General features: G+C 45.6%; 1 protein-coding gene across 2 annotated transcripts in view; it reads left to right on the top strand.

Moving 5' to 3' along the window:
* fgf12 (fibroblast growth factor 12) overlaps positions 1-15,164 on the top strand; it is a 132,828-nt gene that overhangs the window by 30,766 nt on the left and 86,898 nt on the right. Inside the window, exon 1 of one of the 2 annotated variants that reach the window (XM_033031756.1) lies at positions 2,684-2,931. The exons of the other annotated variant lie outside the window; for it this stretch is intronic. Within the exon in view, the coding sequence (XP_032887647.1) occupies positions 2,838-2,931 (94 nt within the window). The 5' untranslated portion in view covers positions 2,684-2,837. Of the gene's footprint in view, positions 1-2,683; positions 2,932-15,164 lie in introns of those variants that run through there. 2 annotated transcript variants of the gene reach the window in all.

A 15,164-nucleotide genomic window follows, 5' to 3' on the forward strand; every position in this document is an offset into this window, starting at 1 on the left:
ACAGTTTCTTTCCAGCTGTCATCAGGCAACTGATCCATCCTCTCACCAACTAGAGAGCAGTGCTGATCTCCCATCTACCTCATTGGAGACCCTTGAACTATTTTCAATCAGACTTTACTGGACATTATCTTGCACTAAATTTCATTCCCTTTATCCTGTATCTGTACACAGTGGACGGCTCGATTGTAGTCTTTTCACTGACTGGATAGCAAGCAAAAAAAGCTTTTCCCTGTACCTCAGTGCATTGACAATAATAAACTAAGCAAAACTAAGCCAGTCTGAAGGAGGGTCCTGACCCGAAATGTCACCCATCCTTTATCCTCGGATGCCCAGGAATGAAGAAGATTGCAAAAAGTGGTGAACACTGCCCGGTCCATCATGGGTACTGACCTCCCCACCATCAAGGGGATCCACAGGAGTTGCTGCCTCAAAAAGGCAGCCACACACTCATTTCACTCCCTTAGGGGAAGAAGGTACAGGAACCTGAAAACCGTGACCTCCAGGTTCAGGAACAGTTTCTTCCCAGCAACCATCAGGCTATTAAACACGGCAACCTCCAAATAGGTTCTGAACTACATAAACTTAGGGACATTATTTTTGCATTACTGTTGCCTGTTTATTTGCCTATGTATGTATATATATATATATATATATATATATATATATATATAAAATATGTGTGTATATGTTATAAATGTGTACATATATATTATGTGTGTGCATATATATATATATACATACATAGGCAAATAAACAGGCAATGGTCCAATGAAATTCTTACTTGCAACAGCACATCAGAATATGTAAACATAGTAATCTGTAAAAACCTATATAAATAGCACCAAAAAAGTTCAGTATATATATATATATATATATATATATATATATATATATATATATATATATATATATATATATAAAATATGTGTGTATATGTTATAAATGTGTACATATATATTATGTGTGTGCATATATATATATATATATATATATATATATATATATATATATATATATATATATATTATGAATACAGTATGTGTGTATATACATATATATATATATATATATATATATATATATATATATACTGAACTTTTTTTGGTGCTATTTATATAGGTTTTTACAGATTACTATGTTTACATATTCTGATGTGCTGTTGCAAGTAAGAATTTCATTGGACCATTTCAGGGCATCTATCTATCTTCTATACATAACTAAAGCTCTGATCTTGTGCTCTCCGGTTTGCGTGGTTTTTCTATTTGCGCAAAAACGGTACACAATCGCGTTGTGATTTTTCGCCAGCTCACTCACCGTTCTGCTGTGCTGCAAGTGCACCAAGTTTCGTTCTGATCGGTGGCACATTGTAAAAGTTAGCGAGGTTTAAAGATCGTAAAAACCGCGCATGCTCAGATCGATCTCCTCTCCTGCCAGTCAGCGCCGTGCGGATTAGTCTCTTTTGTCACTCCGCGGGATGGTCCGCCCCTTCCTGCACCATCGCGTCTTTACTGGAGCTGAGGGAGGCCGGCGGAGGTTCTCAACCGGACACAATTTTCGGAGGGACTGGAAGTGGCTCCAAATGTCGCCAAACGGAAAGTGGCAGATCTGATCCTGGTGGAGTAGAGCGTCCAGCTCCCGCTGTGAGTCCCAAATGCACCGCTTTGCCTCACAGCCCCAGCCCCTTCCCCTCTGGTCCCCCTCGCTGGCTCCAGCCCCCTCCCCCGTGATACCTCCCTCTCCCCCATGGCTCTTCCTCCATCTTTTCTCCGAGCTCTCCCCCACCCCCACAACCCCCCGCCCGCACTCCGGTGTGGTTGTAGCTGCTGGTGCTTCCGGGCCAATCCGAGGCATGGTTCTGGGGGCGCCGATGGCTGATGCACGTCTGGGGCACGCAAGATGGGAGCGGAGCGGCAACCTCGAGGTCCTGGGGAGGGATAGAGGGGGAGGAGAGGGGTTAGAGGGAGAGGAGGGGAGTAGGGACGGGAGAGGAGTTAGGGATGGAGGGAGTGATTGAGGGTAGGGGAAAGGAGAGGTAAGGGAGGGATTGGGGGAGGGTAGGAGGAGAGGGAAATCAAGAGAGAGGAGGTGAGGAGGGAGAGTGGGAGGATGGGGGAGGTGTGAGGAGAGGGGGAGGTGGGGGATAGAGGGATAGGAGTGGGGTACGAAGGGGAGAGGAGTTATGGAGGGAGAGACTGAGGGTAGGGGAAAGGAGGGAGATAGGTGAGGGAGGGATTGGGGAGGGGAGGGGAAAGAAGTGAGAGGGTGAAGAGGAGGGGGAGAGAGTGCTTGGGATGAGGGGAAATTAGGTGGGCTTGTGCAGTTGGGGGCTATGGGTGAGTGGTGGAATATTGCGTTGGGGGACCAAGCCCCCCGTGTAACAGGGACCCAACGGGTCCCACTTCGTCTAGTATGACAATAAAACACTCGTGCTTCTTGATCTCCAGAAATGCTGCCTGACCTGCTGAGTTACTCCAGCACTTTGCGTCTAAACTAATAGGAAGTGAACTGTTCTAGGTTCTGTGTCTGAAAATAAGACGTGTGGGAAGGAAAGGTTTCAACTGGTGGTCTATTCTGGAGTCTGGGCTCCTGATGACGGGTGGCCTGGCCCTTTAAGAGGCAGCGAGGATACCCTCCTGAGGTCGGTGCCGAGCGCCTCCGAGCGGAGCCGAGCTGAACTCAGCGCGCCCGGGTAGCGGGAGCGGGACGGACTGATGGCTGGCAGCCCGGCTCCACGTTCGCCTCTCAAAGTGATCTTCCTGTATGCCGGCATCTCCCTCCGTCCCCTTTAAACCTCGCCGCCCATCCTCCCGCGCCCACCCCACTGCAACCCGAATCAAATGTGGATTGTGAGGAGTTTAATCCTGAGGAAGGGAGCGCTTATGCTGCAGTGTCTCTGTGGCAAGACGCGGAAGCTGAGCACCCGTCGCAGCGGTGAGTGAGGGGGTGAGGGAGCGCGCCACGGGGGTGAGGGAGCGCCGGCTCCATGGAGCAACCACAATGTAGCCACTCACTGTATCCACACGCTGTTACAATGTATCCACACACTTACAATGTATCCACGCACTGTTGCAATTGATTTACTCTCTGTATTCACTCACGGTCATAATTTATCTATGCACTGTATGGACTAGCTTTTATAATGTCTCCACACACTGTATCCACTCACCGTCTCCATTTACTGATAGAATATATTGACTAACTGTATCGAAATTACTGGAGCAACTCAGCACAATAACAAAGTTATTTTCCCCACAGGATATAAAACTAGTCTTTTTAAAATACTTTGAAGTTTAGTTTTGTTGCTGCAAGCTCAAAGTGCAAAGGCTGTATGTTGCATTGTTTGGACAAGTGTCAATAGAAGTGACTGCTCGTCAATTTCAATGACCACCCACGGTGGAACTAACGGACTGTGTCAATGGTGTTAGATTACTGCAGGGAGGTTACATGGAAACCTAGACTGTTTATTCACAGCTTTTTTTCCTGCTTGTCATTTTCTAAATTTCAATTAGGTTTTTAGTTCCTAATCAAAATCATGTTCTAACTACTTGAAGGCAGCAGCACAAGTGGATGAGGTTTCTAAGAAAGCATACAGGTAGTTTGGCTCTAAGCGATAGGTGTATTTCTAAGAAAGCTTGCATTATAAGAAGCCTCATTATAACAAATAATCGCATCAGTGGTGAAAAGGGGCCAGATTTCAGATCATGAGATTTTCAAAAATAAATGCCTTTCCAATAGAAATGTTTATTTTGTTAAGGTAAACTAAATAGAATATATTTGCATGTGTCAAGAGAAGTGGGCACAAAGTGCTGGAGTTACTAGGCAGGCCTGGCTGTATCTCTGGAGAATGTGGATAGGGAACATGCCTATCCATGTTCTCCAGAGATGTTGCTTGACCCGCTAAGTTACTCCAGCACTTTTGTGCTTTTTTAATTGTAAACCAGCATCTGCAGTTCCTTGTGCCTACTACTATCATTAGAAGTGATCAATTGTCAATTTCCATGGTGACCTGCAATGAATCTGTTGGATTGTGTTGGAGAGGTAATGCTGCCTGATTACCGCGGGGAGAAACTGAGACTGTTTTATTTATAAGACAGCTTTTTTCTGCTTGTCAATTTCCAACTTTAAACTAGTTCTCCAGTTCCCAGTTGTGCTATGATGGGAGTCCTGCAACACCCTCTCTCACTGCTCCCCCTCTGTGAAACCTGCTGCTCCCCAACTCTATGACCATGTTTTACCCCCTGACTCGCTATCACAGCCACATGCATTTCCTGACCATCTTGTGCTTTGTGGCTTCCATCTCTCGTTTCAGACCTCCCAGTTTGGACACAACCCATGTTACAGGTACTGACCTGCATCCCACCGCTTTTTAGTTTAGTTTAGCGATGCAGCGTAGAAACAGGCCCTTCGGCCCACCGTCCAGGCTGAACAGCGATCCCCGCATATTAGCACTATCCTATACACAGTAGGAACAATTTTTACATTTACCAAGCCAATTTATCTGTATTCCTATATATCTTTGGAGTGTGGGAGGAAACTGAAGCTCTCGGAGAAAACCCACACAGTCGGGGGGAGAACATACAAACTTCGTACAGACAGCATCAGTAGTCGGGATCGAACCCAGGTCTCCGGCGCTGCAAGTGCTGTAAGGCAGCAACTCTACTGCTGCGCCACCATGCTGCTTCTTGCAGAAGTTCCCCTTTTGCTACCTGTGTACCACACTGGCCGCCATGCGCCGGCAACAGCAGGCCCTCATTCTGACTCTCCCGCAGCTCCAGGCCTTGCTCACCCAGACCTGCAATGCCTCCCAACTTTACCTCATTCTAAAGCAGATCCACTCCTTCAATAGACACTTCCTTGCTTGTAGCTCCAGAGATGCTGCCTGACCCATGGAGTTACTCCAGCACTTTGTATCTATCTTGATGTTATGACCCATTTGCTTTCTATCCAATTCATAGTGTGGAAACGTGAAAGCAGAATTCTCTGCATGGAATAAGACAGTGGATCTTGCTCCAACTGGAGTGATCCCAGTAATGTGCGGTACTTAAAGGATTCTGGATGACTCTTGTGTACAAAATTTGCAGAGTAAACCTGGCTGTAGTAAGCAATAAGGAAGACAAATGATATGTTCCCATTCTTTCTCAAAGGTTGGATCCCAATGTGGTTTTGCCAAAAATGACCCTATGATTACTGTATACTCAGTACTGTATTACTCAGTAACATATTTCTTGATCAATCCTCTGCCTATCAGAAAGGTTATAAACTAATTTAGTTTAGTTTAGAGATACAACATGGAAACAGGCCCTTTGGTCCACTGAGGCCATGCCAACCAGTGATCACCAGTTCACACACAGTTCTACATCGGTGAGACCAAGCATACGCTTGGCGATCGCTTCGCCCAACACCTCCGCTCGGTTCACAATAACCAACCCGATCTCCCGGTGGCTCAGCACTTCAATTCCCCCTCCCATTCCAAATCTGACCTTTCTGTCCTGGGCCTCCTCCATGGCCAGAGTGAAGCCCACCGTAAATTGGAGGAGCAGCACCTCATATTTCGCTTGGGTAGTTTACACCCCAGCGGTATGAACATTGACTTCTCCAATTTTAGGTAGTCCCTGTTTTCTCCTTCTTTTCCCTCCCCTTCCCAGCTCTCCCACAGCCCTCTGTCTCCATCTCTTTCTTTCTTCTTCCTGCCCCTCCACCCCAACCCCCACATCAGTCTGAAGAAGGGTCTTGACCAGAAACATCGCCTATTTCCTTCACTCCATAGATGCTGCCTCACCCGCTGAGTTTCTCCAGCATTTCTGTCTACCTTCGATTTTCCAGCATCTGCTGTTCCTTCTTAAACATTTTGTCTCCCAGTTCACACTAGTTCTATCCAACACACTAGGGACAATTTACAGAAGCCAATTAACCAACAAGCCTGCACGACTTTGGGATGTGGGTGGAAACTCAAGCAGGGAGAAAACGCACACGGTCACAGGGAGAATATATAAACCGTACAGACAGCACCCATAGTCAGGATCGAACCTGGGTCTCGGCGCTGTCAGGCAGCAACTCTACCACTGTGCCACCCTTGTCTCACTATTGTTTCTGTTTCTTACCCTCTCTTACCTTCGATCAACTGGGCAGAAATAATTTGGAATAATAATAGAACATAGAACATAGCACCGGCCCTTAGCCCACAATTTCTGTGCTGAATATGATGCCAAGTTTAAATAATCTCCTCCACCTGCAAGTGATCCATATCCCTCCCTGCATATCCATGTGCCTATCTAAAAGCTTCTTGTGCCACTGTCGGACCTGCCTCCACTACCACCCCTGGCATCACGTTCAAGGCACCCACCCCCTTCTGTGTAAAATAAACTTGCCCATACAACTCCTTTTATACTTTGCCCCTTTCATTTTTTCCACCCTGGAAAAAAAGCTTCTGTCTGCCGACCCTATCTACGCCTGTCATAACTTTATATACTTCTAACAGATGTCCCATCAACCTCCACTCAAGAAAAACCAATCCAAGTCTGGTCAAGTTCTGCTTATAGCAAATACACTCTAATCCAGGCAGCATTCTGGTAAATCTCTTTTGCACCTTCAAGATTCTTCAGGATAGGAATTACTCGTATTTGGAAGAAAACGGGTGAATTAGGGACAGTCAGCATGTCTCTGTCTGGGCTGGTCATGTCTTACACATTTGACTGAGTTTGTTGGGGAGGTGATGAAGGTGAGCGTAGGGTTGTGGGTGGTGTCTACATGGATGATAGTAATTGAATACATTCAAGACAGAGGGCAAGTAGGTTTAGACCTTTGTTAGGTAAGAAAACAAGATTAATTAACAATCCAATGGTGAGAAAGGCTGTCATATTGCAGAAAGAGTGCATGTTTGTGATAGTAAATTTGCAGATGATGCTAAAGTGGGTGGTATCACAGACAGCGAAGAGGGTTATCAAAAAATACAATAGGATCTTGATGGGCTGGGCAAGTGGGCTGAGGAATGGCTAATGGAGTTTAATACAGATAAGTGCAAGACGTATCATTTTGGGACAGGACTTCTACAGTGAATGTTAGGGTTCCGGAGAGTTTTGTGGAGCAGAGGGGAAAGCTTTAATAGGAACCTGAGGGGCAATGTTTTCACTCAGTGGGTCATGGCAATATGGAATGATCTGCCAGAGGAGGTAGTTGAGGTACTGTAACAACATTTAAAAGACATTTGGACAGGTTCATGGATAGGAAAAGAGTTTAGAGGGATATTGGCCAAATGCGGCCAAATAGGACTAGTTTAGTTGGAACATCTTGGATGGTGTGGATGTTGGGCTGTATGACTAGCGTGGAATTTTACTCCAAGCTCACAGCTATATATTTCAGTATAAATTGTTCTTAAATTGAAAGTTTGGAATAATGGGTGGATTTGTGGAAATAGATTGGGGTGGCAGGGTGGCACAGAGGTCGCGTTGCTGCCTTACAGCGCCAGAGACCCAGGTTTGATCCTGACTATGGGTGCTGTCTGTATAGAGTTTGTATGTTTTCTTTTCTCCGGGTGCTCCATTTTCCTCCCACACTCCGAAGACAAACAGATTTGTAGGCTAATTGGCTTAGCTAAAATTGTAAATTGTCCCGCGTGTGTAGGATAGTGCTAGTCTATGGGGCGATCATTGGTCGGCATGGATTCGATGGGCCGAAGGGCCAGTTTCTGCACTGTATCTCTAAAGTCTAAAAATTGGGAGATCAGATTGAAAAATATGATGGTAGATGAGAGCTGGTAAACATATTGAGTGGGAATCCCATTATACAAGGGGCTTGGATGGGGTGGAATTTCTTAAGCACGTTCAGGAGAGTTTATTCTTATGCATTGTATTCTTATTTTTATATATTGATGCCCCAACTACTGACACTGGACGTCCTGTTGGGGAATCAGGTACAGTAAGTAACTGAAATAGGGGAGCACTTTGGGACTAGTGACCATGGTTCTATTGGTTTTAAAGTAGCTATAGACAAAGACAGGACTTGCAAGAAATAAAAAGCAAAGTGTTGGAAGAACTCAGCAGGTCATGCAGCATCTGTGTAGGGAAATCACAGCGCTAGAGATCCAGGTTCGATCCTGACTACAGATGCAGTCTGTGTGGAGTTTGCATGTTCTCCCTGTGACCTCATGGGTTTTTCTCCGGCTGCTCTGGTCTCCTCACACATCCCAAAGACGTGCGGGTTTGTAGGTTAATTGGCCTCAGTAAATTGCCCCTAAAGTGTAGGAAGTGGAGGCAAATGTGGGATAACATAGAACTAGTGTGAACGGGTGATCAATGGTTGGCGTTGGCCGATGGGCTTGTTTCAATGCTGCACCTCTAAACAACACTCTAACCAAGCTTTTTGTTTAAAATTGAAATTTTGGATAATAAGATGTGAAGCGCATTATTTAGTTAAAGATGTTGTGGTATTTGGTTACTTAATATTATAGTGTTGAAAAGTAGCCTGAGTAAACCATGTGGTAAATACACTGTGGAACCAAATGGAAAAAACTTGGGACCCTGTTTATGTTGACAACACAGTATGGGCAGCTGCGTTGAACTATTTATACACGGTTAAAAAGAAAGTGTGAAGGATAAATGTATAACTGCCGTAGACAATCACACAAATAAATTAAGATGCTGGAAATCAAACGAAAAATGGAAAGTGCTCATAGAAAGAACAGCTCATGTTTCAGATCATAGATTTTTAAAATTAAAACTGGGGAAAGAGAATCATAAGATAACAAAACATAGCAGCAGAATTAAGCCATTTGGCCCATCACGTCTGCTCCACCATTGGATCAGGGCTGATCTATCTTTCCATCTCAACCCCATTCTCCTGCATTCTCCCCATAACCCTTGATTCCCATCCTAATCCGAAACCTATCGATCTCCGCTTTATAAATTCCCAAAGTCCGATTCCAATAGGACAACGGGAATATAAAACTTGGCATTATCAAACTGTGCTCGGGCTGCGCCTGGAGTATGGTGTGCAGTTCTGCTCACACCATTGCAGGAAGGCTTTGGAGAGGGTGCAGAGGAGGTTTATCAGAACGCTGCCTGGATTAGAGGATATTAGCTTCAGGCAGAGGTTGGATAAACCTGGATAGTTTTCTCTGGAGCGTCAGAGGTTGAAGGGAAACTTGATAGAAGTATCCAACATTATGTGAGGAATAGATTGGATAGACAGATCCTTTTTTTCCCTATGATAGACTGGAGGGCATAGTTTTATGGCCAGAGAGGGGAAGTTTAAAGGAAATGTGTGGGGCAAGTTGATTTGTACAGAAAGAATTGGGTGACTGAAACGCACTGCCAGGGGTGGTGGTGGAGGCAGATATGATACAAACCTGGCACAATGGTGCAGTGGGAGAGACCCTGCTGTCTGCACAGATTTGTACATTCTCCTTGTGACCGCATGGGTTTTCTCCAGGTGCCCCGGTTTCCACCCGCACTCCAAAGACGCACAGGTTTGCAGGTTAATTGGCTTCGGTAAAATTGTAAATTGTCCCTAGTGTGAAGGATAGTGCTAGTGTATGGGGTGATCGCTGGTCAGTGCGGAGTTGGTGAGCCCAAGGGCCTGTTTCCGTGATGTATCGTGAAAGTCTAAAGTCTACTGAGTGGCAATAAAATTCCATTGAACTATTATTTCATGTTTAGTTTAGAGATACTGCGTGAAACAGGCCACGCTGATGGAACTCTACCACTGCGCCACAATGCCGCACTACCCAGCACAATAAAGCACATCTGAAGCTTTGTTTCATGTTCCCCATTACAAATGTGGGCTCTTAATTTTGCATTTATTCAGTTACCTTAATTTGAATTCCCCCAGCGGCCAGGGTGAGATTTGAAGGTATATTTTCAGACCATCAGTGCCAGATCTACGAGTTACTGCTCGGGTAATATACTCCTCTGCTGTTGTACCCTCAGCCCTGCACTGAATTGTGATGTCACGGTGTTGGGTTTTGCTTTATAATGGCATTAATTGTAATTGGATGAATTGCAAAGAGCCTCGGGATATTTTTACTGTGTGAAAGGCTCAATCTATATCATTAGAGGTTGTGTGTGAAGGTAGTAAATTGCCCTCATGACAGCAGGGAGGAGTAATATCTGTGCTATAATTGGCATTTGTTCTCAGTGGAAATATGATGTGGTGATCAACAGGGTGTGAAATATTCTCGCTGCACTCGAATAAAACGCTTCACTGAAAACCTTGTAAACCAGGAAAACAATGCGATTTCTCCTGCCCCTGGGAACTGAGGCTAATGTAGAGTGCCTACCCTGCTGATAATTCAAGGAGTGTGTGTGACCAGCCTTCTGTTTCCTCGAACATTCGGAGAAAAAAAAAACCCTCAAACATAAACAAAAGTGTTTTCTTAAATTCTCTGGACGAGGACAGGAGGAACTGCAGATGCTGGAATCTTGAGCAAAGAACCAAGTGCTGGAGGAACTCTCTCCACAGATGCTGCCTGAGCAAAACGCCCTTTAGCCCAGCGATCCCATGCTGACCAAGGTGCCCCACGAATACTAGTCCCACCAGTCCGCCTTTTACCCATATCCTGCTACACCTTTCCTATCTGTATACCTATCCAAATGGCTTTGAACATAGGTCAGATAACATCTCTGAAGAACATGGATAGGTGACGTTACAGGTCAGGGTCCCTTTTTCAGACTGATTGGAGAGTCGGAAAAGCTTCTGTGGGGGGAATGGACAGGCGATGATTCGGGTTGGGACCCTTCTTCAGTCTGATGGATTAGGAGGGAGCAAGTTGGAAAAGAGACGTGGGGCAGGACAAAGCCTGGCAAGTGATGGGTGGAAGAAGGAACTGCAGGTGCTGATATACACTGAACATAGACAAAAACGTCTGGAGTAAGGCAGCATCTCTGGAGGAAAGGAATAGGTGACGTTTTGGGTTGAGAGCCTCCTTGAGAAGTGATAGGTGGATACAGGTAGGGGGATTTAGATTGGCGCACATCCTATTCTCTCCTGATCTGCGACCATTTTCTCTAAGTTACCTCTTGAGCCTTTGTTATTTTCTCCACCCATCTGCTAAACAATCCCACCCTCACCTCATTCAAACCATCATAGTGCCTCTTCTCTCCTTATCCCACAATTTGTCTTTTCATCACTAGCTTTGTCCAACCATCTGTGAATAACCCCCCCCCCCCCCCTCACCTGTATCCACCTATCACTCGCCAGGGTTTGTACCGCCCCTACTACGCTTCCAGCTTCCTTAACCCCCTCCCCCCCCCCCCCCCCCCCCAGCCCGACTACAATCAGTCTGAAGAAGGATCCAGTCCCAAAGCATCATCTATCCATGTCCTCCAATTATGCTGCTTGACCTGTTGAGATACTCCATCACTTGGTGTTTTTTTTTGTAAACTGGCATCTGCAGTTCCTCACATCCACCTATCACTCAGGTGACACAGTGGAGCAGCGGTAGAGTTACAGTGCCTCACAGTGCGAGAGACTCGGGTGCGATCCTGACTTCGGGTGCTGTCTGTACGGAGTTTTACGTTCTCCCTGTGACCATGTAGGTTTTCTCCGGGTGCTCCGGTTTCCTCTCACATGCCAAAGACGTGTGCGTTAGTGGGTTAATTGGCCTCTGCAAATTGAAAATTATCCCTAGTGTGTAGGATAGTACTAGCGTATGGGGTGATTGCTGGTCGGTGCGGACTCGGTGGGCCAAAGAGCCTGTTTCTGCGCTGTATCTCTAAAGTCCAAAGAAAAGCAAACATTAGCAACATTTCCCTGCATATTTCCATCTGTAAAGTAAAGACTTGTCAGGTTTTGCCTCACGCCTTCATCTCCCTTCCAACTTTCTCTCATTCCCTACTCCGTCAGTCCAAAGGGTCCGACGTGAAACGTCGCCTGTCCATTCCCTCCACAGATACTGCCTGACCCTCTTAGTTCCTCCAGCACCTTGTGTGTGTAATGTTTATTCACTGATGGCATCTGAGCTTTGTAAGCAAGGCCTCAAGGCCTGCATTCACTAGCCATCCCCAAACAGCCCTGAGGCGTTGTGGCCCTCTGACTTGTTTTACTGCAGAAACAAAGAATTGCAGATACTGGTTTAGAACTACAAAGTGCTGGAGTATATCAGCAGGTGAAGCAGCATCTCTGGAGAAAAAGGATGGGTGACGTTTCGGGTTGCGACCCTTCTTCATTCCGGGCCATCAGCATTTTTAAAAAAAAAGGGAAATTGGCCAAAATGGGGAGTTGCCTCAACACAACTCTCTCATGATGGTGGATGTCAGAGCCAACGGATGATAGTCATTAAGGCACTCTGCTCCACCTGGACTCACACCTATTCCTCTCCTCCCCTCCCACCCACATTCCTTGCCCTAGCTTCACAATTCACGACTCTTCAATCCTTATGTCTCACACCTTCTGCCTTTTCATCTCTGGCCTTTGTCCAACCATCTACCTATCAAAACCTCCCTCACCTGTATCCACTTACAGGCTTTGTCCTGCTCCCACCTCACTTCCATCTTCCTCCGCCCCGACTTCACAGTCAGTCTGAAGAAGGGTTCTGACCCAAAACGCCTCCTATCTGTGTTCTCCAGAGATGTTACCTGGCCTGTGTTAAAAGACATTTGGACAGGTATACAGATAGGAAGGGTGTAGAAGGACATGGGCCAACCGCGGACAGGTGGGACCAGCATGCGTGGGCACCTTGGTCAGCAAGGGCAAGCTGGGCCGAAGGGCCTGTTTCCATGCTGTATGACTCCATGACCCTATGACGCACAGAGTTACTCCAGCGCTTTGTGTCGTTCTTTTCTAACCCCAGCTCCCCAGCCCAGGAGATCTGGTCTTGTTTATCAACCTCTTGCATGGGATTTTGTCAAAAGCCTGATGTAAATCCAAACATACCACATCCGCCCAGATTTATTTCGCTCGTCACATCCGAGAAAAATCCCTGCAGATTAATCAAACGAAATTTTCTTTTCTAAACTGATACCAACTCTGCTCAAACTCCTATTCTTTTTCTGTCTTTCTATTCTGTTTTTTTTTGTAAACCAGCATCTGCAGTTCCTTGTTTCTATACCTGACCTTAGTTGTTGCTTTGATACCATGTTACTTGGTTCTCTAGGTACTATTGTTATGTCCTGTCTCATCGAAAGAAGCTATTCAACTGTAATCCATACTGGCAGCTGGAGTCTGTAGGAAAGTAGAAACAAGGACACAAAGTTTAGTTTAGTTTAGAGATACACTGCAGAAACAGGTCTTTCTGACCACTGAGCGTGCCACCCAGCAGTCACCCCGTACACTAGCACTACCCGACACGCTAGGAACAATTTACAGAGACCTAATAACTGACAAACCTGGATGGTGGGAGGAAGTCACTGGTCGGTGCAGTCTCTGTGGGCTGAAGGGCCTGTTTCCATGCTAAACTAGGATGCAGATTGCAAAGCCAGAGGGAGGAAATTAGCAAGGAACTGCCGATTGCCGGTTTACACAAAAAGACACAGAGTGCTGGAGTAACTCAGCAGGACAGGCAGTATCTCTGGAGGACAAAGATAGTCATTATGTGTCCTTCAGCCTGAAGAAGAGTTCTGACCCGAAACGTCACAAATCCATGTTCTCTCGAGTCAGTTGGTGGACTGGGTGGGTTAGGAGGCTGTAGTGTCCACAGCAGGCCAGCAGAGGACATCATTGTCCCATCCCATCAGCCAAATTCAGGAGCTGATTTAACCCAGCATAGTTTAGTTTATCTGCTGGGTTAGATTGTGGATTCAGAATGAAAGCGGGGCCTGGGAGATTTTCCAGAATGTTCTTGCCTCGACCCTCGAGGACAGATTCACAGCAAACACATGACATGTGGAGTGTGCACTAATTAATTCACTGGGGATGGACCAGGGATGGCGTGTAGCAACAGGGTTGTGCATTTGTATTTGCATTTTCATTTACTAACCTTGCAGAGATTTGTAACTGTAATCCAGCCCAACACACAGACTAGACTCCCCACTCCATCTTTACTTCACGCTGCCTCGGAAAAGCAGCTGACATAATGCAAGATGTCCCACCCTGGTCGTTCCTCCTTCTCCCTGCTCCCATCAGGCAGAAGGTACAGAAGCTTGAAAGCGTGCACCACCAGACTGAGGAACAGCTTCGTTCCCTCTATTATCAGACTTCTGAATGCTCCTTCCATAAGCTTGGGAACTGTCCGATTCCCCTCTACCCCATTGCGGACTTTAGACTTTGTCTCTGGAACCGATGCGCTACAATGCTGAGAACTATATTCTGCACTCTGTATCTTCCCCTTTGCTCTCTATCTATTGTACATGAGTTTGAACTGATTGTATCTATGTATGGAATATCTGATCTTTTTGGATAACAAGTAAAACAAAGCTTATCACTGTACCTCAGTACACGGGACATTAACAAACCTGAACCTGATTAAAAGTTGATGGATGGTAAATTACCGAGTTGTTTGCAGAGGAGATGTTAACCCCTCCTCCAAGTATCACCATACCTTCAGTTACCAAACCCTCAAGATCTGTAATTCCCATCTTGGTATTGGTTTGTTATTGTCACACATACTGAGATCCAATGAAAACATTTGTGTGCTATCCAGTGAATCCATACTGTACTTGATGTACTACACATCTTGAACTTCTTTTACGCACTCTCTCAATCTCACTCTTCCTGTGTGGAATGAGCTTCCAGTGGAAGTGGTGGAGGCAGGTTCGATTTTATCATTTAAAAATAAATTGGATAGGTATATGGACGGGAAAGGAATGGAGGGTTATGGTCTGAGTGCAGGTAGATGGGACTAGGTGAGAGTAAGTGTTCGGCATGGACTAGAAGGGCCGAGATGGCCTGTTTCTGTGCTATAATTGTTATATGGTTACATAAGGAGACCAGCTTCATAACACTGATTTCCTTTCGCTAAGTTATTGGACATCTATCCAAGGTTAGATCCTAGTGTGTCCTGGCCTGATTGTTTGAGAATTATCTTGCAACAGTGTAAATTGTACATTTTGATAAGTATGCAGGATAGTGCTTGTGCAGGTGATCGATGGTGGGTTGAAAGGCCCGTTTCCACGCTGTATCTCTTGTCTAAAGTAAAGTCTAAGCATTTCATAAGGTCATAAGGTTCATTTATTGTCAAATACACCAATTGGTGCAGTGAAATTTCACTAGCCAGGTCAGTCATACAATTTAAA

Source organism: Amblyraja radiata, chromosome 13, assembly GCF_010909765.2.
Source record: "Amblyraja radiata isolate CabotCenter1 chromosome 13, sAmbRad1.1.pri, whole genome shotgun sequence".
Taxonomy (NCBI): domain Eukaryota; kingdom Metazoa; phylum Chordata; class Chondrichthyes; order Rajiformes; family Rajidae; genus Amblyraja; species Amblyraja radiata.